The following is a 27,683-nucleotide window of genomic DNA, read 5'->3' on the forward strand; positions in this document are numbered from 1 at the left end:
CTAAACCACCACAACAGACAAGTTACAGGTGAGTCGAAAGTTGAAACCATCTCTCTCAGGAAGTACTGGCCGAAGTTTCAACACTCCAAGGCACAGAGCTTCTGGATTTCCCTGAAGTTAGACATGGCTTCAGTTGCACCTTCCAAGTTGTATCACAAGTACTGAGACAGAAATTCAGGTCAAAAGCTTAAGCGGTTACTCCAGTGTCTCATTCTATTCCTTCATGGAAAAATGCTTTTTATTTAGAAAATACACTGTTCTCTTCCAAGTGGTTGAAACAGCAGCCAGTTGCATGTTAGACCCTTAATGGAACAAAATGGGAATATGCAGGCAGGTAGACATACTCAATAAACATGGCTTCCTATCCAGAAAAGAGAAAGAGCTCAGCTGCTGATTTCCTAGCTAAGAACCATTACCATTATGTAAAGTGACAGAATTTTTTCCCTTTCTAATACCTTATTATGAGCTCATGACAACACAGATGCCTGCAATCACTATCTACTGTTAGTTTAAGCATAATCGTATTTGCTACAGTTTCAGTAAACATGTAACCAAGTGCTTAAAAATGTATTTTAATGATGTTTTCAGGAATAATAATACTCTGCATTACAAAAGAAAGAGGTAAAAGGTACATCTTTTACATATAAGAAAAAACTTACAGCAAAGGCAAAGGATATCTTAAAATCAAAATAAAGCTATGTTGTTCCCTACAGGGAAGCGTCAGGTGTTTGAGATTACTCACTCAATTCACTTTCAGCATTCATAGAAAAAGATGAAGATGGACAGTCAAAATAGTTACTCTACCATGTCAGCCTTAAATATTTCACTGACTGTCAACAATTTCGCAATAAAATTACAAATATACAGAAAACAGATATGCTACTGTACTGACGCTACACACACAACCAGTAACAAAAATACATAACAAATTATGCAGAAATTAAGTGTTTTCCACTCATAAATGCAGAATTACTCCCACATTCCACTCTGTCCTATGACCAAAAAGAAAGGCAAGTGTTATACTTCATAGAGCGGGCAGAATACAAATCTACGTGACTCACAAATTTGGACTAACCCTAATTCTACAAATTGTTTGCTGTAGAATCATAGTTCATACATGGAAACATGTAAATTTAATATTAACAATTAAGTGCAAGTCAGAGTGAAAATAGTGATGCTAATGAAAGGTCTTATTCTGAGACTGCTGCTTGTTGGGCAGAATGCGTCCTAGTTCCACAGTCTGACCTGAAGGATGTTACCAATAACAGAAAGCACTATGCTTAGCAGAATTTGCATGAAAGGCCAAAAGTGATCCCTAAAAATGTTTTTTCAGACAACAAAATAGGACATCAGGAAAACAGAAGACTATTGTATTCATTACAATATTAGGCTTTCAAGCACAGATGTGCTCAACTTAAAAATGACATGCATTACAAATACAAAATGCTACAAATGCTTATTGCATGCAAATAGTCCCCAGACTACTTCACTTTAGAATTTCTAAATCAAAGTAATACATACATAAGGATGGAACATGGTTTCTATTTACATAAGCTTTGACAGGAAAGGGCACATTAAATCATGACTGAAGCACTAGCATGAAATTGCATTTCTAAATAATTTAAACCCTCAAATCAGTATTTCTTGCTAAAAAATCCTTCATTTCAATGAAACAGTTTGTAAACTTTGAAGATGTACATTTATACAATCTACAGTCTCAGCAGGAAATAAATTTCAGGCTTATCATCGCTATTGGGTTCCAGCTGCAGAACAGAATCATGTGTATACAACTGGTCGCTACAGCCATAGTGCAAAGCAGCACACGCACCTTCTGGTACTCCTCGGCCCTCCACGTCCTCCCCAGGGAAGCCATTCAGGTACCTGGCTATGTATGAGCCTGTTGAATGCCTGTTGATAACGTGAGGAGATGCTGAGGGCTTGTTCCGAAGGACAATCCCTGCTATGCTACTTGTGTTAGATTTTTGCTTGCTGGCAGCCTCCTGCCTCTCCTTGGCACGGCTGGCTATATTCCGCACTCTGCTCTGGCTTCTGGATGAGAGTTTTCTGACCAGTGCTTTTGGGCAGTCTTCATCAATCTGCCTGGAGTACAGTGTTTGATGGCTGTCCTCTTGGTCCAGAGACACCAGCTTCCTCAGCTGTTCAGTCAGAGCATCCGTAGAATGTGGTCTCATGTTTTTCATAGCAGCAAGTTTCTTGTCTCTCATGCCTGATGAGATAAAGCTCCTACTTATATATTGATACTTACTTTCAAAATTGCAGGAAATATCCTCTGATGTCAAGTCACCGAGACTCTTGGATTTGCAAGGGCTAGTCTGCTTGATGGCTGAAGGAGGTGGGAATGCCAAAGCATTTTTGAGTACTGGTGAGTGTATGTTGAGCTGGGATCTCTCAGAGGTACACATTACATTTTTCTGCTTATCTGAATGACGGTGATACAAAAAGCCAACGTTTTGACACGTTGGAAAAGGGAGCTGACTCCCTTCAGTCCTGAAGTTATCTGAGAAGTCCAGGGAAGGAGCACAGAGCTCAACAGTTGTGCTTTTCCCAGAGGTCCTCTCACCACTGTGCCCAGTGTCCTGCTTTTGCCTCAGTTTCAAAGGGGAAGCCAGCTGACTCATGTCCTCCCTTTTGTATTCACATGCAGTTACCAAGAGATCCTGAGAGTCCCCATCTACTTCTACAAGACTGCTGCTTTCTGAATTTTCACCAGTGGGAAGGTCAACAAGTCTCTCTGCAAAGACAAGGCTATTGGAAGCAAAAGAACCGGCAGATTCAGGGGCCTCCCAGCTTGTTCCACATTTTCTTTTGGGATTTGCATTTAGCAAAGAGAGAGGTGAAGGACAAGGACAGCTAGGCAAGTTTTCTTCTGTACTGGCTAACTTCTTGCAAACTAATTCACTGGAGGTCTTACATTCAGAAGTTGGTGTAAGAGTTGCCTCATGGATAATTGTGTACACTGAATACTCTGCAGTCTCAGGGCTGGAGAACATGGTAGTATCTGGAGTTGAGAATAAAGGGGATTTGATGGATTTTGTGGTAGTAAAGTTGTGCTTACATGGACTGTTAAGATCCACAGTAAGCATGTGTGGGTGTGCAGCCATCATGCTGAAGGTCTGGCTGCTAGCACCATGGAGGCTTGAGATCGCAGTAAGATTAGTTTGGTCATCTGTGACATCAACCTGTCCAATCAGTGCTGAGACAGTGCTATCCATCTCGCTCTCATTAGCTAAAGAAACTTCATCTATGAGGCGAGAAATGTCACTGTCTTGCATGGTTAAAGTGGAGTGCAAGTCAGGAACATCCAAGCAAATGGTAGAAGAAATATCTGTCAAAGAAAGAGGTGCTGCAGTGCTTTTCTTGATGATGTCATATTTGTGATTCTCCATTTCTACTTTTTGAGAAAGGGAAGTCCCCGCAAGAGATATTTTCTGTTCCTTAGACCTGTTTGAATCATCTTCCTCGTTATTGTCTGCACAGCTTTTGTCATTTGTTTTTTCTGTGGAAATTTCAAAATCAGAGCCCTGCATTAGAGGGACAGTTTCATCAAAAAGATTGTTTTCCTGATAATCTATGAGGTGATTTGTTTCAGCTACACCACTTGCAAAAACTAAGTTTTCAGGTTGCTCCTGTAGAGGTACTAAAGAGTCAACTGTGGTCGTCTCCTGGTCATTCTCCTTATTAAATCGAGATGCCAAATTTGAAGTATTTGCTGTTTTCTCAGAACATGTGAAAACAGATTCTTTCAAGTTTGCTTCCTTCTCATTTGTATTGTCACCACTGTTGGCTAAATTAAATAAGAAACGTATTAGTTGCATACAATATTGTGTTCTGTTAATTAACAACTATTTTGTCCTTAGACAGACAAATGGAGAATGCAAAATTAGGTACAGTTGTGACAGAACTTAATTATGGGGTTGTGCAGGTTCAGTACAAATTATCTGTGTGATATGAATAAATGGAAAAATACAACTGCAGGCACTTCATTGAAACTTCCTTTGAATGTCTATTACATCAAGCACATGATGTAATATTTGTTGCAAATAATGTTAATGAGGTACCATATCATAGCTTGCACATGGTATTACCTTCAGCTGTGTTCCTATTCAGATTTGTACTATAAAGAAGCATGGCAATAAAGACAGAACAAAACAGCTCTGTTAAAAAAACATAATACTGTGAAACAAGATGCATGCTTAAAAGAGCTGAGTAAAAAGCATCAAGTAGATGGACTCCAGTGTTTTTTACATGTAGTTATTGTAAAATGTTAAAATTTAAGGATTTAATTAATCTTCTACCAGTATACTGCATTCATAAGAAAGCAAGATTTTGAATTTCACAAAAAATAAGCATTGGATATTTCCTCCACCAAATTTTTTACTTGTCTTTATATGCCAAATCCAAGCTCTATGACTCATTCCTTTGGAGCTTCTAATTAAGCGAGGACTATAGATGTAAGATGTGCATAATATATACTGTTTCTAACATTCGCTAGAAATCAGGTACCCTAAGAAGAAACAAGAGAAGCCCTGATCATTCATTAACAGTGACTGAACCCCCCCCCAGTACAGTAAGAGCTATTTTTAATGAACACGGCATTAGAGGCTGATCTCAAAATCTGAAAAGTTCCCCAACCTTTCCACTGTTCCTACATAAGGATGGAAGAGATGTACATTTCTTTGATTCATAGATTTTTTTTCTTTTTCTATAAAGAACAGAGGAGAAAATAGACAACATTGTTCACTTGGTGTAATTCCAGTTGAGACAGAAGAGATATTTTCAGCCATAGTATTTTAGCAAGAAAAATCTCTGTTGGACAGCCAGCCCTTTCCATTCTTCACAGTGTCCTGCAATAACGAACACTTCATCTGACTAGTACCTCCCCAAGGGTGAAGCCACCTCCCAGTCTGAAATATTTGGGCTGAACTTACAGGAATAGGCTTGAGTAATCTCAGAAAGTATGTGCGCGAGGCTACGTTGTACCTTTTCTTATCATGATTCAAGGTAAGTGCTGCCACAAAAAAAGGGGCCTGAGTTGCTTCTGTCCACTTAAGTGGACTTGACACTTACGTGGACTTAAGGACACTTAATGTCCACTAAGCCATAGATGGCCCTGCAGCACAGAGAAGGGAGAAGGTCCCTTGGGGACAGAAGAGGGCTCCATCGGGAATTTAGTCTTCTTCATGTCTCGTTTCTTTATGTCTAAGGTGGCCAGCCCCCACCTCTGTAGGGGTTATAGAACAAGGCCTACAGAAACTTCAGCAGACAGGATCTAGCCCTCTTATAGTTAGAAGGGGCAGGATTCATTCCCTGTGATAGCTTTTTAGGTCTTCTCACCAAGGCCTGTGTTTTCTGCAAAGGTTATTTTGCTCTAAGTGAATACCTGTGACCTCCAAAAAGAGTGAAAGCTTCTAGAAGAATTTTGTGTCTTTGTCTGTAGCATATTTAGGAAGAAATATCTAAGAAATTATTAAATTTGTTGAAAAGAATGGCTGAGCTGTATCATCTTCACAGACTTATCTAGAGGATCTTTCAATTTAAAATACAGCATTTCAGCGTTAACTTCCTTTACTGGGAATGTCCCTTTTCCAGCCTACAGTTTCTTCTCAGGGTGGTAGAAAAAGAATTGGTTTGATTTTGCTTGCTGTTCTCCTATGTAACTTCTTTTACAAGATGATGTTCCTTCAAAGCCACAAATATGGGCAAGTAGAACAAAGGTGGCTTATCAATGTGTTCTCATCTATGCCTGCTAGTTCTCCTATTTTAGGGTGGCTCCTGTGTTTGTTGGAAGCTGCTGCTCCACAGCTGAGAATATCCAGAGCAAAGCAGCATTTCTATCACCCAAGAGAGGTTCTCGGTGTGCACTCTGCATCTTACCGAGGAAGACAGATGGTGTTTCTAGCTGTCCTATGCCAGGTGAGGAAGAGCCCTGTGGGACTAACTGCAGAAATGCTGCGCTGTCAGAACCGACCAGAAGCTGAGGATCTGGCTAGTCCTGCAGCCTCATGGGGACAGCCTGTCTGAGTGCCCACACTCTTCCCAAACAAACAAAAAACAGCCCCAAAAAGCAGTACAGATGCCCAGACTAGGGACAAGCTCAAAGTGGAGACGGCTGCCTTTGTATTCAGAGCTTCCTAGACTTCTTCAGATATGCCAGTAAATCAAATATTAGGCAGGTCAAGCACTAACTTTGCTGTAGTAATGGGAATAATTGGACTTCAAAACCAGGAATATTATTGCTGAATACACTTAGGGAAAAAAGCTATTTTAGGAATTATATTGTGTTTCGATAATATAAGATGAAGGTTTTATCCTAGCACATGCTTTCCGTATAAATTAACCAAATTAAGTAACCTAGATTAAGAGAAGACTATCAAGACTGTTGGCTACAAAGTTTGACCTACTTTTACCCCTTTCATGTCTATTTGGAAGTCTGCATTAGTCCTTACACACACTATTTGCAAGAACATATGCTGCATGCTGTTCTTCCTCCTGAAAACAGGGAGAGAAAATCCACCATGCCAGCAGCTCTGTTTTCATCAGTAAACAGACAGTAGCAAACCAGAAATTAATGAAGCATAATTGAAGGCTGGTTCTTAAATTACAGAAAGAAATTTAGCAAGTGTCTTTTTAAAAGCACTTCCAGAAATTATAATTAATTTGCCTAGTTTGGAGTGTAGACAACTTTCCAAGGTGTCACTTAAAGAGTTCGATGTAATCGTATGTAATTTTGCCCAGTAACTCTTATTTGACTTGCATAAAACAATTTGCATAGGGACTGCAGAACTAAGCCTTTTAATAGACTATTTTGACTTACTACATTAAAAGTAATTTTGGAAGCATCTTACCAGATGCATTTTCTTTTCCTTTGACATCTTGGGCAGTTTCATCTTCTGGGCATGGCAGTCCTACAAGAAGGTATTTGTCCACGGGCATAGAAGCAGGACGTGCTTGCAAACTCCGGCTTGTTCGCCTTACAACTCCTTCTTTCTCTTTCAAGTCTATTGGTTCAGACGCACTGTCTTTAATTTCAGTAGCTTCCAGAAAACCCATCTTACTTTTCTTTCTACCTTTTGCTGGTGCACTGGCTGTGCGCCGGAGAATTCGATCACCAATAGATCGCTTCCGTACGTAGCGCCCGCTGGTTTCAGCAGAATTGTGCTTAGGGTTCTTGTTAAACAACCCTCTGAGTCCTATCAGCTGCTTATTCTGAAAGGACAAAAATAACCAGAGTTTCGAGTGAGTTCATACTGTTATATAATGAGTAAAATGAAAAGGGCTGCTTTCAGAGTATTTATGAATGATGAAGACAAAGTTAAAAATGCAGCAAAGCAAAAATTCACACCAAGCAATTCACATCTGCTCTGACCAAGGAACTATCAGCATAGGTCTCCATGAATTCATGCATGTCTCTGTTTCTCCTCATTAGGATGGCAGCCTGCCACAATTACAAGAGAAGTTTGCTCAAAGTCTCCTAATCAGAGATGACAAGACTGTAAGGAGTGTACTGCCGTGACAGGCTACACATTAACTTGGAATTTTATGCATGGGCTTCATCAAAGCAATATTCAAATGTTTCAGAATCTGAATGAAGAATGATGTAAGTTTGGTACTTGCAGATCATGCGATTAGGAACCATTTGAAAAATCTGTGCCCAGCAAGTGCAAAGTGCATGCTAATGAAGTCTACCTTTGTGGCTCCTAGAAAGTGCAATATTGTGTAACTGGGATTGAGGATTAAAGGGCTCCACTGAAAGGAAAAAAAATGCAAATACATTTGGCTAATGTTTTCAAGACTGTGATACAACAAATAAGGTAATAGCACATCAACTGTAAATATAACCCCCCCTACAGCAAATAATTTAAAACTATTTATTAGTCTAATGTCAGTCTCCTTCAGAAACTTGACCAGATATCCCTACTTACAGCGATGCAAGTGTGCACTCAGCCTTTATATCTACATTAGAAACAATAACAGCGCACCATTAAGCAAGCATTAGATGAATAGACTAAGTGATACAAAGATCAGAACTCAACGGGTCTTTCCCTCCCCCACTTCTTTTGCCTTCCCTGTGAAACTACTCTTTACTATTTTTGAGTATTTTTCTTCTTTGAAGAGCACATGAACCATGAGCAATAGCCAAACAGGCTCCCCCCTACAGACTGTCACCAGCTCTGCATGTGATTTCACACATATAACCAGATGTATACAGATCTAGGTATATACTGCAGATGCATTCCAAGCTGTTTACGACTGCTTTTCTTTTTACACCAATTTAGGAGTACTGACGTCTACCCTGAATACTAAAAGCTTCTCTTTGCACTCAGAACATGCACAGGTCTGGTACGATCAGTGCCGTTCCCTCCACTGCCTCACCACCGTCCTCCCTGGCGGGAGGAACACTTGTGGAGGCAAGAGCAGATGAGTACATTGCAACACTGGTCCCTGTGCTGAGACAAGGATGCCAAGAGTGAGACAGACATCTAAGTGGTTTACACAGCCATCATTAGATCATTCAGTGATCTAATTGGATCAGTGAGGATAAAGGTAGTGGAATTAAGTGAGGATCTGGACTATATCCAATCCCAGCCCTGGGCCTTGTCTGTGTTATTTGCTCTCTTTGTTCCACTGAGCTTTCCTTGGGTGCTTGCAGAACTGTGGTTTTACATATTTAGCATGACATTCTCTGCATCCACACTCAGAAGAGAGAAAGATTGAGGACTAACTGCTCTTTTCAACTCACACCCTTGATAAAGGTGGGGTTTTTTGTTTGTGGGTTTTTTGGCATGTTTTTTTTTTTAAATCATCACAAAGTGCCATTTTATTTCAGCCTTCTGTTGTACATGGCCTTAATTTCTTTGAGCTACTTATCTCCAGTAACCTCTTCTAAACTGCTCATTAAGGCAGTTGAAACAGAAATGCAGAGAAAAAGCACTGTGCTTTTACTTTCATTTTTAAAACATTTTAAAATTAGCAGTCATGCAGAAAAGCAACATGTATGCACTAAAACCTAAAAGATTTAAAGCTTAAATTAGCTCCTAAAAATAGCTTGTCAAATACCATGTTCTGGTGCAGTTACAGTTCTCAACATATACTTCTAAAATAAAATTAGTTTAACACATTGAAGAAATGTACTTACTGTATTCTAGACATGATCATTATTAGGTGCTAACAGTAAAAACATTCATAAGAACATACATGTTAAGACTAGAGTAACAATGTTATGCTTTCTGTAGTGACCACCTGCAAAGAACCCACCACCATGCTATGAGCTACAAGCTTCTGCTTCCTGAGCGCTCCAACAGAAGCGTGTCTGCGCTGTTATTTGGGTATCTCAGCTGGAGAGCACCAAGTGTTTTACTGCACATGGGAGTGCTGTGAATGGGTGCCCTGGCTCAGTGCTCCTCAGAGAAAACACTATGCATAAGAAATTGCAGTTTGCTTCCTTAAGCATGCTGGTGCTTAGCAGTATATCTAGGTACCTATACAGATAGGAGTGTAAACGAAGACATGAAGTTGAGGGCAATAGGGAATCAGAGGTTCTGCTTTTTCATTGTTGTATGATCTGAATAATTTGTTTAAACTTTATTACTGATCAGTGCCAGAGAGCTAGGTACTGCTAATTCAATGTACAAAATGCCATGAACCTAAGCTGTAAGAATCATTTAGGAACCACACAAATCCTGAGAGGTTTTGGGGTACATTTAAATCCATTTTTATCAGAAGAATTAAAACAAAGTAAGTCATAAGAGATGTAAATTTCCAGATATACCTACCTTTCCATAGATCTCATTAATGGTTATATGAACAAATATGGACGCTTCTGTCAGTCCTTCTAAATACACATGACGATAACCTAGTAAAACAAATACATTGCACCACAAATAATCAATAGTTTGTATTTTATGCACAACTGGCAATGACTGTCCATAGAATTTAAATATATACAGTAAGTTTTTACTGAAGGCATAAGGTGGTTTATGTTCTCACAGGTTTTCCAAGCCCCCCAACACAAATCGCCTCTAAGTTAAAACACCGGGCTTAGACACCAGTAGCAATTTCCAAAAGTACAGACACCCAAACTCCTTCAAGTAATGGTGAACATACCACCGTAAGACACCAGGAGAATTGCCCAAGTTCATACGTGAAGTCTCAGACATATAGGCATATACCCTATGTTGATAGCCTCATCTTCAACTTTAAGTTCAAAGGTGTTTGTTCTTCAGTTAGATCTCTAAGTCAAGGAAAGCAAAGGGGACTAACCAGGTACAAGGCTGCTAAAGGCCAGAGTTCTTTGTCCAACAAAGTCTCGCCCAATAGGGTCATGGTCCCAAACAAGAAACCGCACCAAAGCTATTTCAGGCATGTGGACGGTAAAAGTGAGTGTTTCCTCCCAAACAGGATTAAACCCTGTAAACAAACAGAAATTTTGGAAAACAAGTCCATAGCAAGCACTAGCCTCAATTTTCATGATGCATAGCAAGAGACATAAGAAACAAGCAGACCAAATACACATAAGAATACTCATTGCTCATCTAGATCTAGATGCTTTCAATCTCCATTATGTAATTAAAAGTGAGAGATCTGTCTCTTGGACTGCTTTTACAAACAAAATGGTTCTGGTTGGGCCGCTGGCAGGGATACCAAGGCAAGGTGATGTTTTGCAAAACTATGGTAGGCTAAAGATAGACCAAAACAAACAGGAACTACTCCCTTTTTTTCCCCACGGTTTTGCAACTGCCTGTGAGAACTAATGGCCACCTTTCCTGCTGCAACAGACTATCCCACTCTGCTATTCATCTCCTTCACTTGAAAGCTGAGGTGGCAGTGAAACTGCCTAGGACATTATCTGTTTTCATTACATGTGAAATTATACATGTATTTTACATAAATAATTAAAAAAATATTTTGAACTTCTGCATGAAGGACATTTAAGAACAATCCAGGAGAAAGATATTGTATTGAAAAATTCTTATCCTTTGCCTCTTGCTTGTCTGTCTCCCTACACCAGAAATTCTGGCTAGAAAGCAGAATGAATCTGTTAAAATACAATAATTTGATTTCATCAGGAATTAAGCTTTGCAATTTAGAAAGTAATAACAGATACCGAATCATCTATCATTACTTAATACTTTAAGAAGAGGAAATCAGCTAGATTATCTTACCATTGTCGTCAACCACCCTGGTTTGATCTTTACAGCAGTCAACAGGTAACCCAATAATTTCCACCTCAACAAAGGGATCTATTATCTATTTTTTAAAAAACAAAGTATTTTAAAAGCAAGCCAATGATACAAGTAAAGGTCAATTTTTAAGGAAATTCATGCAGAGAGTTAATTTAAATTCATATGGGAATTCAAAAACCTTTGATTCACATGAATTTTGAAGCAGCACAACCATGGGAAATGGCTTAATGAAGTGTAAGTTGATGTATGGGTTGTAGTTTCAAAAGCTATGGCCAGCTGTGACTAGTTTTCAAGAAAGTGAAGTTGCCCTCAAAATACAAAACAAATTAGTTCTTAAACATCATGTATAGGACACAGACTTTGTGGGAAAATGTGGTATTTAGTGACCAAAAGCTTGACAACATCTGAAATTTATTGGTGTATTTAAATAAGGAGGAAGTTTCTTTGAGTCACACGCTGCCATGTCACTCCAGGACCTCTCACAGAAGCATTTGTTGGCATCAGGGTGTCTTACCTCTCCTCTGTCTCCTAACATTGAGTCAGGAGGCTTAGGTAGCTGCTGTCCACTGATGATTTTCAGAATAAGTTGCTTTTTAGGGCTGGCAGGAAGTGGATCAGCAGAGTAGGGGTTGAATGTGCCTAAAAGATGGCAAGGAATGAGAAGCATAGGGAAAAAGATACACAGAAGAAATATCACCCCCCAAAATGCATACATATAGCCAAAATTCAGTCATAAGCAAGTAACTTACAGAGTATGGAGCAGCTGTTAATTAATTTTAAAATTCCATTACACTTTCTTACAACCTTTACTGAGCTGAGCAGCCCATGTTTACATTATTACAAGACAGAAAGCACCCCTCTTCCTTTGAAAAAACCACTTTCTTCTGTAAAGTAGTAGCTTAAAAAAACCCACAATAGTTATAACCCAGAGCAGCACCCTGACCGTGTTTCTTGCGCAGCTGCCCAGAGATTAATGAGAAGAAGCAACTAGGGTTGAGTAAGCTGCTTCCTGCAGCAGCAGTGCCTGCTTCAAGTCCCCAAACTCCCTCTACCACTTCTCAAGTACCTTTCAATCAATGCCATTACTTCTTATGGCCACATTAAGAAAATTACTTAGAGATATAGGGGCACAATCAGATCCTAAGTCCTCAAAATATGGAAGGATTGTCATTGCATAATACTGAACACCACTGGCTCCTGTTCTAACAGTGTTTTGAGGACTGAACCAATTCCTTTAAAGAGAACAAATTCCACTGACTTGCTTAAGACTTGGACCAAGACCTGGATATCTGGTCCTGGGCCACTGCATACCTTGTTCTTGCTTGCAGTTGGCTATCCTAGGACCTCCTTTTCTGTTTTTAAGCGCACGTTAAGATGGAGACCTCAAAATATACCTATGTTAACATCAAGAGATTGTATACAGGTACTGACACAGTCTAGTGGTAGTCAACATTTTTTGAGGACAAAAATATATTAATTCTGAAGTAAAATAAGCTTATGAATTTATGGAAATATGAAAGATTCTACATAAGTTTATTTTTCTTTCTTGTGTCTTGGCAACTTCACCATTAAGACATTTTCTGAAAGGCTTGATGCTTACACTAATAAATGTATAGTGGGACATTACCTTTGCACATCTGCTGAGGTTTGAGGACATAACCACAGTTGCCATTTACCCTAAATTTTGCATCATTTAATTGCATCACACGTCCCTCAGATTGGTAGTTTAGTGCCACTGTTGAAAGAGAAGACTCAGGTGTAAGATATTTACTTAGCACATACACAAGAAGCAGGAAGTAAGTTATTCATACAACACCTACCTAACTGGCAACCAACATTCCAGTAAGGTAAAGGATTGAAATTGCTGGAGTCAATCCGATAGGCTGATGGATAGATCCTTGTAAGCTGTTTCTGGTTGTAAAGCATAAACTGTTCAGCCTTCTGCTGCACTGCTTGGTGGGCTCTTGTTTCACTGAATGATAGCACATTCCCTGTTGATCCTGCATGTATTGTTAAATCAACAAACAAGTTGCAAAGCAATCCTAGGAGACAGGGGCCTGAACTCAGACCTCAGCTGCACTCATATTAAGGGGAACATTAGATTTAGTCCAAAGTTACAACGTTAGATAATCTCATCACATGCCAATCATGTATATTGTGTAACTGAAGGACACCAGTTTTGCCTTCCAGGAGGGTCTTCTGTTCTGCGCTCAAGTTTCCAGACTTACAAGGAAAACTATGCAAGAGCTTATGCTAATTGGAAGGGCCTTTTCTCCTGCAGAACCCCACATGATCGCTATGAAGAATCTACAGAGAAGTCTACTAATGGCAGCATGATCAAAACTATCTTACAGAAAAGCTTACAGCTGGGGGAAAAGACAGACCCAGCAGGGCTCTGGTTTTGCTCTTGTCCTTGTAACATAAGGATATTCTTAGGGAAGGGTAAGGTGGTGCTTTGCTCTTTCTCCATTTAAGTATGTGGGGCAGGTAACTAACTGCTCTGCTTTTAAAACATCTTTGAAAAACAAGGGAAACTTTCAGAACATGGACTTGCTCCTTTTCCAAAACAAGAAGTGAAGAAGGCATGTGCAAGCCTCATGCCAGCAGCCTTACCGTCATCTACTATATCCTGGGCTGCCACAGAGTTCGTGTACACCACTAGGTCAGACAGAGCTCGGCACAGCTTCACCGTTTTTCTTCGACGAGCCAGTCTGCTGAATTATATTATATAAAACATATCAGGAATTTTTCAATGTTTAAAGCATATTTCAATCATCTTTCTGTTCTTTACATCAATAAGGAAATAAACAACTATGAACAGGGAACCACATGTGGCAAACCTCCTTAGGGCTCAGAGATGACTGTTCCCCTCATACCTCTATAGTCACACCACACAAATTTTTTCATTTAAAACATAATGAAATAGCTGCATCATGGCTCCTTCTCAACAAAAGCAAGGCAGACAGCTTTGAGCTGTATCTGAAAAATGGAGTATTTCAGTGACAACAAATGCATTCTCAAAGGCACTTTTTTGATTGCTTTTTCTGTACATTCTCAGATGTAATAAAGTTGTCTGGGCAGTGATGTACCCTTATTTAGCCTAAACAGTTTTCTTTGAGCACTGTTTACAACATACAAAAATGTAGATTGCCATTTTTCCATTAGAAGATTATTACTATCACACTTCTTTTCAGTTTAAGGGTAATTGCTTTTTGCAACCTACAAAAAACTACACAATCAAAATATTGGGTTACAGCAGTCACAGAAAAATATAGCCCAACAGCAGTGTCATAAATGACCTGCTCTTAATAACAGACTTCCCTGAGACAGTGACATATAAATACTGGTAGTAGTAACAGGACTGTAGATTTAACTGAGCTGTAAAACCATAGCAATTCATAGCTTACCTGTGGAGCTGCCCTGTTTCCTTCCCAGAAGAGTTTTGCTGGCTTTCTTCATCATCTGATGCACTATGGTATTTGGATGCTGCCTTCACAGCTTTCTGTTGGGAATGAATCAAGCACAACTGTGTCAGTTTATAGGGTGGCTCTATAAATTCACATTATTGTAATTAACATCAGGTGGGTGGGTGAGCTGCAGTAGGTTTACAGCACCAGACCAGCATCCTACAAAGACACAGAATGACCCCTGGGGGTTTGGCACCAGAAACCCCTGGGTGGTATGTCAAGTGTTTCCATGCATGTGGAGAAGGAAAGCCAACAAAGCATCTGTGGCCTGATCTCACTCCACCTGACTCCAAGGATCCAAGCATGCAGCAGGTTTATCTGCTAGCCAGCAAATAAATACAAGCCTGAAGATAATTTATTTCTGTAAACTGGCCAGTCCATTGCAGGCTACTGTGTATTCTGTAGCTTCCTTCTCCTGCTCCCCTCCTGACGTGACAGGACAACATTGCTCCACTGTCTCCAGTACACTGGCACTGGTCCTGCTGATATTCTAATGGATCATATCATATTTAACAAACAGCAACACACAGTAGGATCTAAATGCACAGTGCATTGCTTCCACCTGCCTGTGCTTCCCACCCCACCCTCAATTTAGAAAATTTAACAAATTCATTTATGGAGTTGAGAACAGAGTCTGGGCAAAGTTTTCAATCATCTTTTTCATGCTGCCTTTTGAGCCACACATAGAAGCATTCAAATTATTCTAATTTATTTCAGTATATAATAAAGAAAAGCTATGAAAAAAGATTAAAATCTCAAAAGCACCTTTTTTCATAAGCACCTACTATTTAATAGTTTCCCATTTCAACAACATTACATCTTTTGTAACACTAACTATAGCTTCAAGTGAGTTTCTTTAATTCCCTTCACATCAAGAGGTCATGAACAATATGACCGAGAACTCCTTATCCTTTTGCTCATATGGCTAGATGTTAATTGAGCACAGATGTCTTTTCTCCTGCTGTGATACACCAATAATGTACATAATTTAATTTGCCGTGTTTAGTGCTCAAATAAAAATCACTATATTGGAAATCATTTGTGAGGTTCAATTTTGGAATCCATAGGTCTGCACTGTGAATGTTTCCTGCAGTTAACTTGCAGGAATTACCAGCCTTAGTGTCTTTGGCCCTCCACTGGCAGGATATTATACATGGATACATTTGGCACAAGAGCTGGCTGGAAACATCGCAAGTCAATATCCCTGGGTGGATAATTGTGTATCTGCAAAAATATCAATAGTAATCATCCTTCTCAGGCATCCCTCTAGCTGGAAAGGCATAGGGGGGAAGTTACTGGTCATCCCTGTTGCCTCAGACTACAATACAATAATGATTAAAAAAATTTATATATACTCGCTCATTTTTTTCAGCAGAGATTAAACAAATGGGCTTTCCAACTTGTTATATCCATTAGGAAAACTAGTTGAAGTAATTGAATTATTGACATACTTTTCAGACCTCAGTGTAACCAGCAGTTTTTAGTAGCTGACTTCAGTCTGTGACATCTCATTCCATGGCATTTGTTTTCCCATCAGTGAGCACAAGTTACAATGTGAAGTGTCCACTACCATGCACAACAGGTACTTGCAGATCTCAACACATACTGAGTGAATAATGAGCATTTAGCTAGAGCTGCTGAAAGAAATATGACCACTTCAAACTGATGTAAGGTTCTAATCAAAGTGTAGATATGAGTCCTGGTATTGTCTGCCTAGAGAATTTTTGATGGCTCCTAGCTGGCTTCAGGGCAGATGAACCAGTGGCTGATTAAGTTCTATGAAGTATTTAATAATTGCTGTTTTTCCCTAAACTGTTGCCCAGGCTACCAGTACAGAGTTGGGCTCCCTGCTCAGCTACAGCTTTCATCATGGATAGCTTTAAGAAGGAATACAGATATATAGCAGGCTGAGGGTAGAGGAAGCCGCTGGCAGCACAGTGACTCGGCTGCAGACCTGCTGTGTACCTCTCTTAAGACAAGTCTATCTGCTGATTTACTCACTTGGTATTTGCTAATTGACTCTGGGAGGAAAAAAGCTTTCGATTGAATCAGCTCACGCCGACGCTACATGTTCAGTAAATCTAAGGCTCGAGGCACCATGGGAGTGTGGGAATCGGGGAGGCAGATGACAGGAACACATTTGAGAGGATATGGGAATGGGAAGAAACATGGGCGCACTGTCCCTTTTGGTGACTGCTATCTGTCCAGGTGTAAAACGAAACCTCACACTCATTTCAATTATATTAGCTCTTGCTTGGTTCAATAGAGCTGCCCACAGTGAAGACCCAGCGAAGCAGACAATTGGACCTAGCAGCTACGCAGACATATAAATGCTATATGCAAAACCATGAAGAGATCAGAAAATAACACATTTGTACAAAGCAGGAGCCCAGAGCCAGTACTCAGTCACAGCAGTCCCTTAAAGCAAGTGGAAAGACAGTAAGAGCACACTCTGCCTGGCATTGCTCAGGGTATGAAACAGGGTAAAACTGGACCGTGAATGAAACAAACATTGTCAGCTATGTGGACAGAGGTCTGGAAAACAAGAATACACCAAGGTATTCATCTACATTGCTCTTCCACTGCTGCAAGTTTGATGAGAAAACCAGCAATTCCACATCACTAGTAAAGATGATCTTGTTCATGGAGGATTTTTTTTTGAGTTTGCGTGGTCATCTTTAAAGGGTTCTCTGTACTGCTAGCAGCTATATTCTTCTGAACAGCAATAAATAGAACAAGTGTAATCACATAGGCTTTCCTCACAGCCCCCAAACACACCATGCTTGTCTCAAGCAATAAAACATACCCAGTGTCTCTAGAGTGCTGTCAGAACGAGAACAAACTGAGTCTCTCATTTTACTTACTTTGTGTTTACCGAAGTTACTCATTAATGATCGACTGTGAGACTTTTTTCCACCTTCTTTTAGGTCCAGGTTCTGTGCAGGGAAAGAGCACAGTAAAAAGTGTGAGTAGATACCTTAAGAAGAATCTTTAAGGAATCTGCTACGGTCACTAAAAGACATAGTTTCTACCTAATATAAGTTGAAAGTTATAATAGTACATCACCCTGATTCACTATTACAAAGGTATAGTGATTGCACGAGAATAAAAGCGAGTTAAAGTCTAAACACAATATACTGATCTGTGAACAGAAATTGAAATCCAAAATCTCATTACAGGACTTTTCTAATTTCTTTATATACTTGATAGCTTAGCAATCCTTTAACAGTAAGGAAAAATATTAACACTAACACTCAAGACAACAACCAACCATGTAGAAAAAACAGTCTAGCAAAAACAGGCAAGCAACAGCAAAACACAACATTTGAAAGTGGGCTTGAAAATGGCCAGGAAGGAAAAGGAGGAGGGGGAAATCTCCCCTAACAAATACATTTGGACATTTCATCCTGAAGTCCAAGTTTCACATTTATAACCATGCCCCTAGACATCAGTTTGATAATTCCTGGCAGCATCTAGCTTTTTCTGTCGGACAAGTACATCCCTTCATCTTCTAAGGAGCAAAACAAAAACCTAAAGGTGCTGAAGAATATTTGCCCGGTGTTTCAGCAAGTCCTATGAACTTGAGTTATTCCTTCCTCAGTGCTGAGTTGGAATTCACTTCTGGCTATCATAATAATGGCACAAGACGGTTTCTTCAGGTCAAAGAAAGCCAATAACCTCTGTATCTACATTCAGCTCAGGCTGAAAGTCTGTGTAAAATGCATAAGGAAACCTTAGCAGATAAAGTAATTGTCTCCTTCAGATAAGAGTGAGAGTTGACAGTTTCAACAGCAAATCCAAACTAGAATCAGGCCGGACTGACAGTACTACACACATTGCCTTCCTCTCTCCCCAGAAAAAAACCCACTTGATAATTACTGTAGATTACACAAACTTGCACTGTGATTATTTTTTTTTTTAATAATAGCAAGTCTTTGGGAAAATGAAAGGCACATCAGGGACAAAGTAAAGGAAAATGAGATTTGACCAGCAAAAAAAAGTAGAAAAATTTCCCAACAGATCCCTTTCTGGTACATCAATTACACAGTAACTGCTAGAAAAGAGCTTTACACCACCACCAAACAAAGCTGGCTAATGAGTTACAGGATTACCAAACCATCACAACATTTAACCATTTAGTTTTCTCCCACCTAGGTCAACTGTTGATAAAAAAAATAATTTTCCAGTTGTTTTAACTGATTATTACTAATTGTTCAGCTCTGTATTACTTTAAGACCCTTGAAAACAACAGTCACATACAATCAGTCTTCACACAGGACTGTTGCAGCAAGGGAAGAGATCTCTATATGTCCCTTAATAATGTAAAATAAGTAAATTAGAAAATTCTATCACTATCACTTTATTAACTGACAGATGTCCAAACAACGCAGTTGCATTACTGAAGTATTTTCAGTAGTCTGGTCATGTCAATGACATGTAACATGTAATCTCAGGCATCACATCCAATACAAACACCTTATGGAAATTGGCATTCTTAAAACTCCCTACCCCTCAAATGCTAGCTAGGGACAAATCATTTTTCCAGATACCAGAAAACATACCAAATGTAATTATTCTAACTAAAAATAATACTGAAATGGCTCACATCTGGTCATATTTACTAACATGGGGAGTTTGCTCTCTGAAATCCCACTTTTCCAACCTCATGAAGGCCAAAGGGAACAGACAGGCTGACCCTGTTCTCACACTGCAAAGCCACAGTCTGAAAATAACTCTCCTCTGTTGGGTCAGATGGCTCCATCCTCTGCATTCCTACAGCCTCTTCCCACCACAACACAGCTTTGACCAGATGTCTCAAGCATCAGCACAAGCTATGTTTTCTGTAGTCAAGCCTGGCTTCAGGCAAAACTCTCATAGGTCCAGCCTTGGAGAAAGAGATTGATTAGAACTACATAAACCCTACAGAGTGGGAAGAGGTGCAGAAAGCAGAGCTGCCTGTGCGTGACCTTTAAGACTATACTGGTTACAGAGTAGGCACATCCCCCACAGAACAATTCACTCTAATTGAATACAACTGGTCTTTGCATCTGTTTGAGGCAAAAGTAATGTAATCATGGATTCAAGGTACTAGCTGTCTATTGATATACTCAAAATTCTGACACACTTTACTGTTTTACAAAAATAGTTTTGTGTCAAAAAGGAAAAGAAACATACCATTCTTGATATAAAACAGTTTGGGCATGAAAATAAACAGAACCTTGCTTAGAGCAATAAAAGCACAATCCTCTGGTTTAGTGCTGTACAAAACAGCCACCAGCACTACAGGCAGACAACACTTTCAGTTATCATGGCCAGTCTTGATAGGGCTAAGGCAATAGAAGAAGGATCCTTCCCCAATAACTTAGACACAAGCCAAATTGCTTGACACATGCTTCCAATATTGGTACTTACTGAATTAGATGCTTCCAAGTCTTAGAAGGAATAAAGCAGATTATAACATATTGAAACAAAATACTCTCCACATTTGACCATTCAAATTCTCTCATATCTTCCTGAAATAGTTCCACATTTTCATTTTGGGTATAACAAACTCTCAGAGGTTGTTCATAAATTATCAGCTTTCTCATCTAAAAATAAGCAATACACACCACATTTTCTAATATTCAACAGAGCATACAAAGGTGAAAAACCCACGTACCTGTTTCAGGTTAACATTTAAACCCTCATGAGTTGCCTTTAGCAGTGCTCTCACAGTGAAGCTGTCAGGATCTTCTTTGTCCCTGATTTGGGATTCTTTCATCAGAGATTCCAGTTTTGTTCTTATAAAAGATTCCACCTGGTGCTCAGTTGCACCATTACTCTGAAAGGCATTAAGAAATCCAGTGAAAATAGATTATTCCATCCATCACTTCTGTGACAGCCTGAGGGAGTGCTACACACGCTTCAGGCCATGCAGCGCTCCCAACATTTCCTTTGTCTGTGCAAGAAAAAGCTTCTCACATAATCCTGCTTGATTTTGCCTTTTCTATTGGTGACTTTTACTGCTATTTCCGTTTTCCTTTTTTCTCTTTAGTTCTCCTGGCACATAATTTATGCTGCCTCACCAAAGCACACTCCACAACATAGATGACCCCAGAACCCAGCCCTGGTATTAGCTCTTTGTTTCAAAACAATCACAAGTCTGACCTTCTCTTTCAGAAGATGGCATGAATTCTCAGATAATGCACTTACAAACTTCCTCCAAAATATCAGACAACTTAAGCATCATTAGACTTCTGCTCCAAAAACAGCAAGACAGAGGAAGCAATTACTGTTAACAAGCGTTGTGCAGACTGTACAGACACAAAGTAGTCTCTTACATAAGGAGCTTAAAATAAAAATTGATCTTACAGTCAGTGTGCACCTAGCATTCCTCTGTCCATGGGGTATGAGACCTCTCCTGAGACAGGAGAGGAAAGCAGCTGTTCCATCCTTTGTTTCCTTTCTAGCCCCAAAGACATACTGTGTTTTGCATTGGCAATTAGAGTTATGTTCATTCAATCTATACTTTTTCCCCTGAACTTACATCTGTGGAAGTTTGTACCTGTACTTAAAACAATCATATTCTTAAAGATTTACGGGATTGGGAGTTCTCAAGCTTCCTCATAAATCAGTTAATGCCAAATATTTCCAATTCTGTAATAAATATTAACAGAAATATAACATTCTGAGTCATTAAGCAAGCTGATTTTATCCTATGCTTCAAGTGTTTACTGCAAGGCTGTACTTCTCTATGAGACTGTCTTGTGAAACACAGGGCTTGAATTAAATCCAAGTGCAATCTAACCTCTAAATAATTAAGAAATTAATTAATTACAATTTTGTCCAGTAGCAGGTTTTGTTCATCTGGGGGGTGGTGGAGGGAAGCAGAAATCAAATCGGCCCTTCCATGTAGTGTACTTGAAGCTCCAAAAAGATGTTACTGACACTAGCATTTTAGCAGCATCAGAGTAGAGGAAGAACAGGCATAAACATATTCTTCCTCTGAACCAGTTCAGATGGGAACTTCTGTTACCTGTAAAGCAAATCCTAAACTATTCTGAAAAACCTTCAATTGCTAATAGCAGGCATAAATTATGCAGACAAATTAAAAGCCTAATATGTAAACCAAAACAGCTAGTGAGAACTACAGATAGGTGTTTCCACGTGGCAACAAGGCAAACTCACTGGGCTACATTCAAAAGTGGAGATAAGCAGAAAAACAAATGAGGAGTTAAGAAATAAAGGGAACAGAAAGCAGTATTCAGCATCGAATAAAAAACAGAAGGATTGAAAATACGTTTCACAGAGTTTTCTCATTTGTGTGCCTCCTACCATAATTTTAACCTAGTAATTGTGTAGCAATTCCATCATGCTATTGCTTTGAGTACCATACATTTCTATCTGAAAGAAGCCTAGCACGCTTATAGTACTGGCATCAATGTTTTCAGTCTAGCGTACCGAAAGTACTTAAATCTGTTATTTAAATGACAAAGTGTGCATTTCTGAACAGTGTAATTCCATATCTAAATGTGGAATTAGATAACTTCTGTATCTTAAAGACCTGACTCAGGAATCAAAGTTAAATACTCTAACCTGCTAACTACCGTAAGTAGCATTATGGAGTACGCATGTAAGAAATGTAGCGGTGTAACAGTTCTGGGAACTGTGTATACGCACGTACATAGCAGGGCTTTAATTTGCAGTCATCTTCAATTTCATCAGCGCTATCCTCATCAGAAACTTCTCCTTCCTCAGCATCTGCTCCAAGACTGTATGGTAACTTTTTACCCTAAAATGAGGAAAAAATATTCACAAAAGTGCACACATGGTCAGTGTTACTTATTTAGTGCGAAGACCAAAATAGCCCATTCCTCAACTACTACTTATGCAATTTGTGACCAGAGTTTAGAATTCAATTTCAGAGAGTCTCATGCAAACAGGCTCTGTATTATCACAGGAGATAATTTAAGTATTTCTGGAAGAGTTTGTTACTGAAAGATCTTTGCAAGCTCTTTCAACAAAAGCATACCAACTCCCATCTCTGGAGCAAGCTAACAAGTGTAGAGTTTGAGGTGACTCTGGATATTTCAAGCTTAACCCTAGCAAGCAGACTGTTGTATACTTAAAATAAAACTCAAAAAATCAGAAGCTGAGATTTTGTTATAGGCTATTCATCAGAACGGAAAATGAGGACACAAAAGAACTCACTGCAAGCAGCCATCAACATGAAGGAAGCAGCAACACCTATATTAATATTGCATGTGCATGGAAGCGTGTAGTCAGCAGACCAAAAGTAGTTGCTAATCCAGTACTGTGAATGTCATATACCTACACTAGAAAGGAACTACTTTAATTCCATGTCTTAAAAAAATAAACAAACAAAAAAGGCTCCGACAGATCAATTATCCTTTTTAGAACACTCATCTTGAATTCTCCTGTATGATCACTTATAGCAAAGCCCAATCACAGAACCTTAGAAACGATGGCTGTGGGACCTCTGAAGGTCTTTGGTCCAAACTGCCACTAAAAAGGAGGATCATCACCAGCTCTAGATGAGCTTTGCTTTGATGATGTCTTGCAAACTTTCAAGGGTGGTGGCTCCCCAAGCCCTCTGGGCAGCCTCTCCCCATGCTGCACTCCCCCAGCTGAAAAAGCTTTTCTTGCCATCCAATCTGCACCTCCCAAGCTGTAACTTATGGCCATTGCCTCTTGCTTTACCATCTGCTACTTAATAAATCACTTAATGAACTTTTGTGTTATCACTTCTTTGTCTTCCTCACTGACTGCAGAAATGTTTTCAGCCTCCCTGTTTCATCAGTGACAGAGGTAGATAAGAATTGCACTCAGATTTCTGCAGGAATGAACAGGACTGATTTGTCGGCTGCATTCCAAAATTAATAATGCTGCCCTGCTAACGAGTGGGTCAAATTCACTTCATGGTGGCACTTTTGTATTGGCTTATATCCATGAATATTATTAGAATTACTCTTTATATACACTAGCAAGATGAAAATTATGCCATTACTTGAAATTGTTTGGCTAATGAATCAATACTGTTTCAAAGGAAAATGTATAAAACAGAAAAATAATAGCAAAAAGATGAGAAACTGGTTTACTTCTCAACAAGATGCTGATTCCTAAATATGATTTTGCCTTTTCCAGCAGGCATTGAGCAGGAGATAGGAGACAGAGCTTTGTGAAAAAGATACTGTGATGCTTAAAATAGTATTCCTCATTCTGAAAACTTCAGCTCAGGTCCACACCATTCTGGAACTACTCACAGGGTTTCAGCCCTGTTAGCTGAAGAATCAAACTAAAGTTACAAACTCAAATGTGCTAGGAAGACCAGCTCAAAAGTTCAAGTAAGAACAGCACAGTACCAAGCCTCTCTTGCCTTTTGTGCATTGACAGAGTATTTCAAGCCTGGTTTGCCAGGTTTGTCGCATGACTGGCATTATATACTATTTTGTTTAACTCCCTAAAACACCAACTCTACATGATTGCATAGTTCATTAACTAGCGGTTACACATGAAAACTGATTCAATGAAAATTAAAATCACAGTTGAGCACTCAAAAGCTTTCTAATTCAGAGTCAGCTCTGTACTATACGTTGAAATACGTTCAAACCGACATCAAACCAAAATTGTGAATCCTCTTAATACAGAGGCTAGAAGGAGAAAAAAGAGTATCTCAAGAGCTCACAGCAAAGTAATTGCCCCCATGTGTCAAAGTAAATTAGCCAAACTTATAAGCCAGAACTCTATTAATCATCCTCTCAGAGGTCTGCCCTGCATTGCCTTCTTATTATATCCATCTTGGTCTTTGAAATTCCTTGAAGAGCAAATCCATTTATACTGAGAGGCTCAAACAATTAATCTTGCATACAACACTAACTACAGTGCTCAAGGGCCTCCTCTCTCACTGCTCCTTATAGCCACCTTCTGAAGTGCTCTTCTTCCATAAACACAGCTGATGAACCGTGAAAATAGTTTCATTTCATGAACTACTGCTCATAGCAGGGTGAGGGGGAAATGCAAGAAAATGTAAGAAATTTTCAGATGCTTTGTCTGAATACTTTGTCCAAGGTGGGACTGTAGGATAACGTTTAGATACTATAGGGATATGAACCATACAGAACAATATCGACTAATAACAAATCAGACAAATTTCCAAAAAATGGGAAAATATCAGATTCAGGTAACTGTCACAGTTCCTTTATTCATAACGTTGCATTTTATATAATTTTTCAGCTCTCCTGACTCAATGCTAAGATTTAAAAATAAGCACCTCTACTTTAAGACTCTCAGATAAGATGCTTATGAAATAGAAAGAATTCTCTTTTCACTGCTGTTGATATCACCTCCCTGTTGAAACACATACAGAAGCACTCTGGGACACACACCAAGTCCAAGGTAAACCCTGTTTCGATGTCTCTGAAAAGCTCAGAATTTTAACTCACTTAGTGCATCTGTACTATTCTACAGGGTACTGCTGAAGTAGTTCTCCAAAGCCAAAGAAAATCTACAATAAATATCACATGCTGACATTTTTGCATTTTGAACATGCCACCAGTAGCAAGTTACCTTCACTAGGATTTTCCCTTTCAAATTTTGAGGGCTAGGAAGCTGTCTGGAATCTCCAGTGATTACAGATGACAAGTCGAGTTTGTCACCAAATATCTCCTTCAAGTACTGAGCGATCTTCTTTTGCTGTTGAATACTGCAGTGGTTTTCAATAGACAGTATCACTGGAAACCTAGAAACAAAACCCCCAGATATTGTCATATCTGTTTTAAGAGAAGATGACCTGCACAGCTTACCACATAAACTGATTTAAATAGTTTGCTATAACATTGTCAGTAGTCTGGAAACAAACTCACCTTAGGAGTAAGGACTCTGCACATGAAATCCCAAACCCCTGCTCGGTCAGAATTTCTCAGATAGTCCCTGCAGGTGATTCTGCCCTCTCCCACCAACCCTACCCATGAGCGCACATGGTGACAGTGTCTGAAACTAATGATCACTGAGCATGAGGCAGAGGAACTTGCAATAAAGCTCATCAGTAACGAAAAGCCTTTTTGTGCTATGTGGCTGCGCAGAAGCTACACTATTTCTTTGCAAGCCACATACAAAGCCTTCATAAGCTGTAAGTGATCAGCAAGCGGGTTCTGGAGAAAAGCATCTCGAAATCAACACATTCAAAGGAATTGCTAACTCTTCTCTGTTCATCTTCTGAAGATTGATAGCTGCATGAACAATTTGCCTTTGTCTTAATAAGTGCAGCTACAAGTGAATCAGACCAAGTCTATGAAGGTGCTCAAGAGAAGGAGAACTATTTGGCAACACTTTCCAGAATACTGTCCCAGAATTCCCACGAATTTGCACCTCAAGCTTCTTGGGCTAAAGGCAGTGTGTTTCTGTATGTAACAGCCTACTTCTCCCACAAATCTGCCCATTTGTTTTCTATACTCTTGGCAGCCCCAGAATCCTATGGCAAGGAACCCCAGACCCCACCTACACACCAAACAAAGACCAACGTCTGTCAGTTTTTAATTCACCAGCTCCTATTTCTAATCAGTAACACCAAAATTTTGGGCTTGTTTTTTTTTTCTGGGGTGGGGGGTGGTCCCCACCCACCTATTGTTGGGTCACTTTTTTTTCTTTTTTTTTTTTTCTTTTTTTTTAAGAGAAGTGAGCAGATTCCCTTTATTCTCTCTAAACTGCTCAAAATTCTATACATTCAATCATGATTTGAGACTGTTGTATACATTTGGTTAAACTGCATGATTTTAATAATAAACTGTTGTACAGTACAATGGCAAACATATTCTGAACATTACCCCACATCTCAGTATTTTCTCATACCAACTGAGACAGCTTTTCAATTTTCCTACTGATAAAAATTATTTTCCTTTGGTAGAGAATATTACAGTATTGATTTTTAAGGAGAATTTCCCTGTGGATATGAGTGGGAAGTTCTGTTCAGACCAAAAATCTAAATTAACCTGTAGATATTGAACAGTCTCAGACTGTTCAAAATATTACTGAGTTTACAATGCATGAAAGGTCTTTGTAACTTAGTCTGAACTTTCTAACTTGATTAATGGAAAGAGCTCATGCAGTTGAACAATAAATATGACACATGCAATAAACAGGGGAACAGAATCAACTTTATAATTTCTCAATGTCTTTAGAAGGAATATACCTACTTCCTGATGTTGATTGTTGATTTTGACATGGGATTAACTACACAAAACAGACAGGTGTAGCTTCAAAACTAACTCTACACTTACTCATTTTTGATGAAGGCGTATTTATTGATAGTTTCTGCCACGTCACGGAAGAGTATTTTAGAAGTAAGAGTATAGCCATGGTGCACTACTGGCTCTCCATCTGGACCATCCCAGCAATCCACTATTAAGACAAAAAAAGCTATGCATTAAGAGATGCCCATGGTCTTATACATTTCTACTGATCTTGCTTGCCAGCAGAACTCACATACACTACTCAACCATGCAGGTGTCAACAAGTTTCATTCAATCTATTATGACCTACCAACTGAGTTAAGACTAACAAGACAGTCTTTTCTTATATCACATGAGTAATCTGCAACCTAAAATTGGTTTTTCCTCTTACATTAAGCTGAGGGTTTTTCCTCATATATAAAATTACAGAGGTGTAATAGGTCAAATAATGTTTACGGCTATCCCTTGGGAAAGTGGCTTCTGCTTCTGAAGACAAACTATTTAAAAACAATTTAGTCTTTTTCCACTCTCAGCTGTCCTTACAGTTTTATAACTGACTCTAGTAAGAGTAGCATCAAATCCATCACATGTAGAATGGACTAGGACAGTAATACTTTTCCTAATGAATTACTGTATCCTGGATTTACACCAAACTTGTCACTACTATTTCCTATATAGGAAGTTAAAAACTTCACAAAGAGAAAACTACAGAGCTATTACCTAGGCTGTACAGTATCTACAATAGTTTTGAGGTCAACCAAAATAACACGCTACTGTGTGTTTTA

General features: G+C 39.2%; 1 protein-coding gene across 8 annotated transcripts in view; it reads right to left on the reverse strand.

Moving 5' to 3' along the window:
- Positions 1-556: 556 nt before the first annotated feature.
- Positions 557-27,683, reverse strand: part of PLCH1 (phospholipase C eta 1) — an 84,186-nt gene continuing 57,059 nt past the window's right edge. For 6 of the 8 annotated variants that reach the window (XM_064457842.1, XM_064457845.1, XM_064457841.1 and 3 more), the window contains 15 exons: positions 26,947-27,067; positions 25,238-25,409; positions 22,335-22,442; positions 20,331-20,492; positions 17,536-17,607; positions 14,612-14,706; positions 13,818-13,918; positions 13,025-13,204; positions 12,832-12,939; positions 11,719-11,843; positions 11,184-11,268; positions 10,282-10,428; positions 9,795-9,874; positions 6,867-7,227; positions 557-3,805 (listed from right to left, as the gene is read on the reverse strand). In XM_064457842.1, the coding sequence (XP_064313912.1) occupies positions 1,710-3,805; positions 6,867-7,227; positions 9,795-9,874; positions 10,282-10,428; positions 11,184-11,268; positions 11,719-11,843; positions 12,832-12,939; positions 13,025-13,204; positions 13,818-13,918; positions 14,612-14,706; positions 17,536-17,607; positions 20,331-20,492; positions 22,335-22,442; positions 25,238-25,409; positions 26,947-27,067 (4,013 nt within the window). In that variant the 3' untranslated portion in view covers positions 557-1,709. Of the gene's footprint in view, positions 3,806-6,866; positions 7,228-7,707; positions 7,768-9,794; positions 9,875-10,281; positions 10,429-11,183; positions 11,269-11,718; positions 11,844-12,831; positions 12,940-13,024; positions 13,205-13,817; positions 13,919-14,611; positions 14,707-17,535; positions 17,608-20,330; positions 20,493-22,334; positions 22,443-25,237; positions 25,410-26,946; positions 27,068-27,683 lie in introns of all 8 variants that reach the window. The other 2 variants (XM_064457849.1, XM_064457844.1) reach the window with 2 other exon arrangements.

Source organism: Phalacrocorax carbo, chromosome 7 (genome assembly GCF_963921805.1).
Source record: "Phalacrocorax carbo chromosome 7, bPhaCar2.1, whole genome shotgun sequence".
Classification (NCBI taxonomy): Eukaryota; Metazoa; Chordata; class Aves; order Suliformes; family Phalacrocoracidae; genus Phalacrocorax; species Phalacrocorax carbo.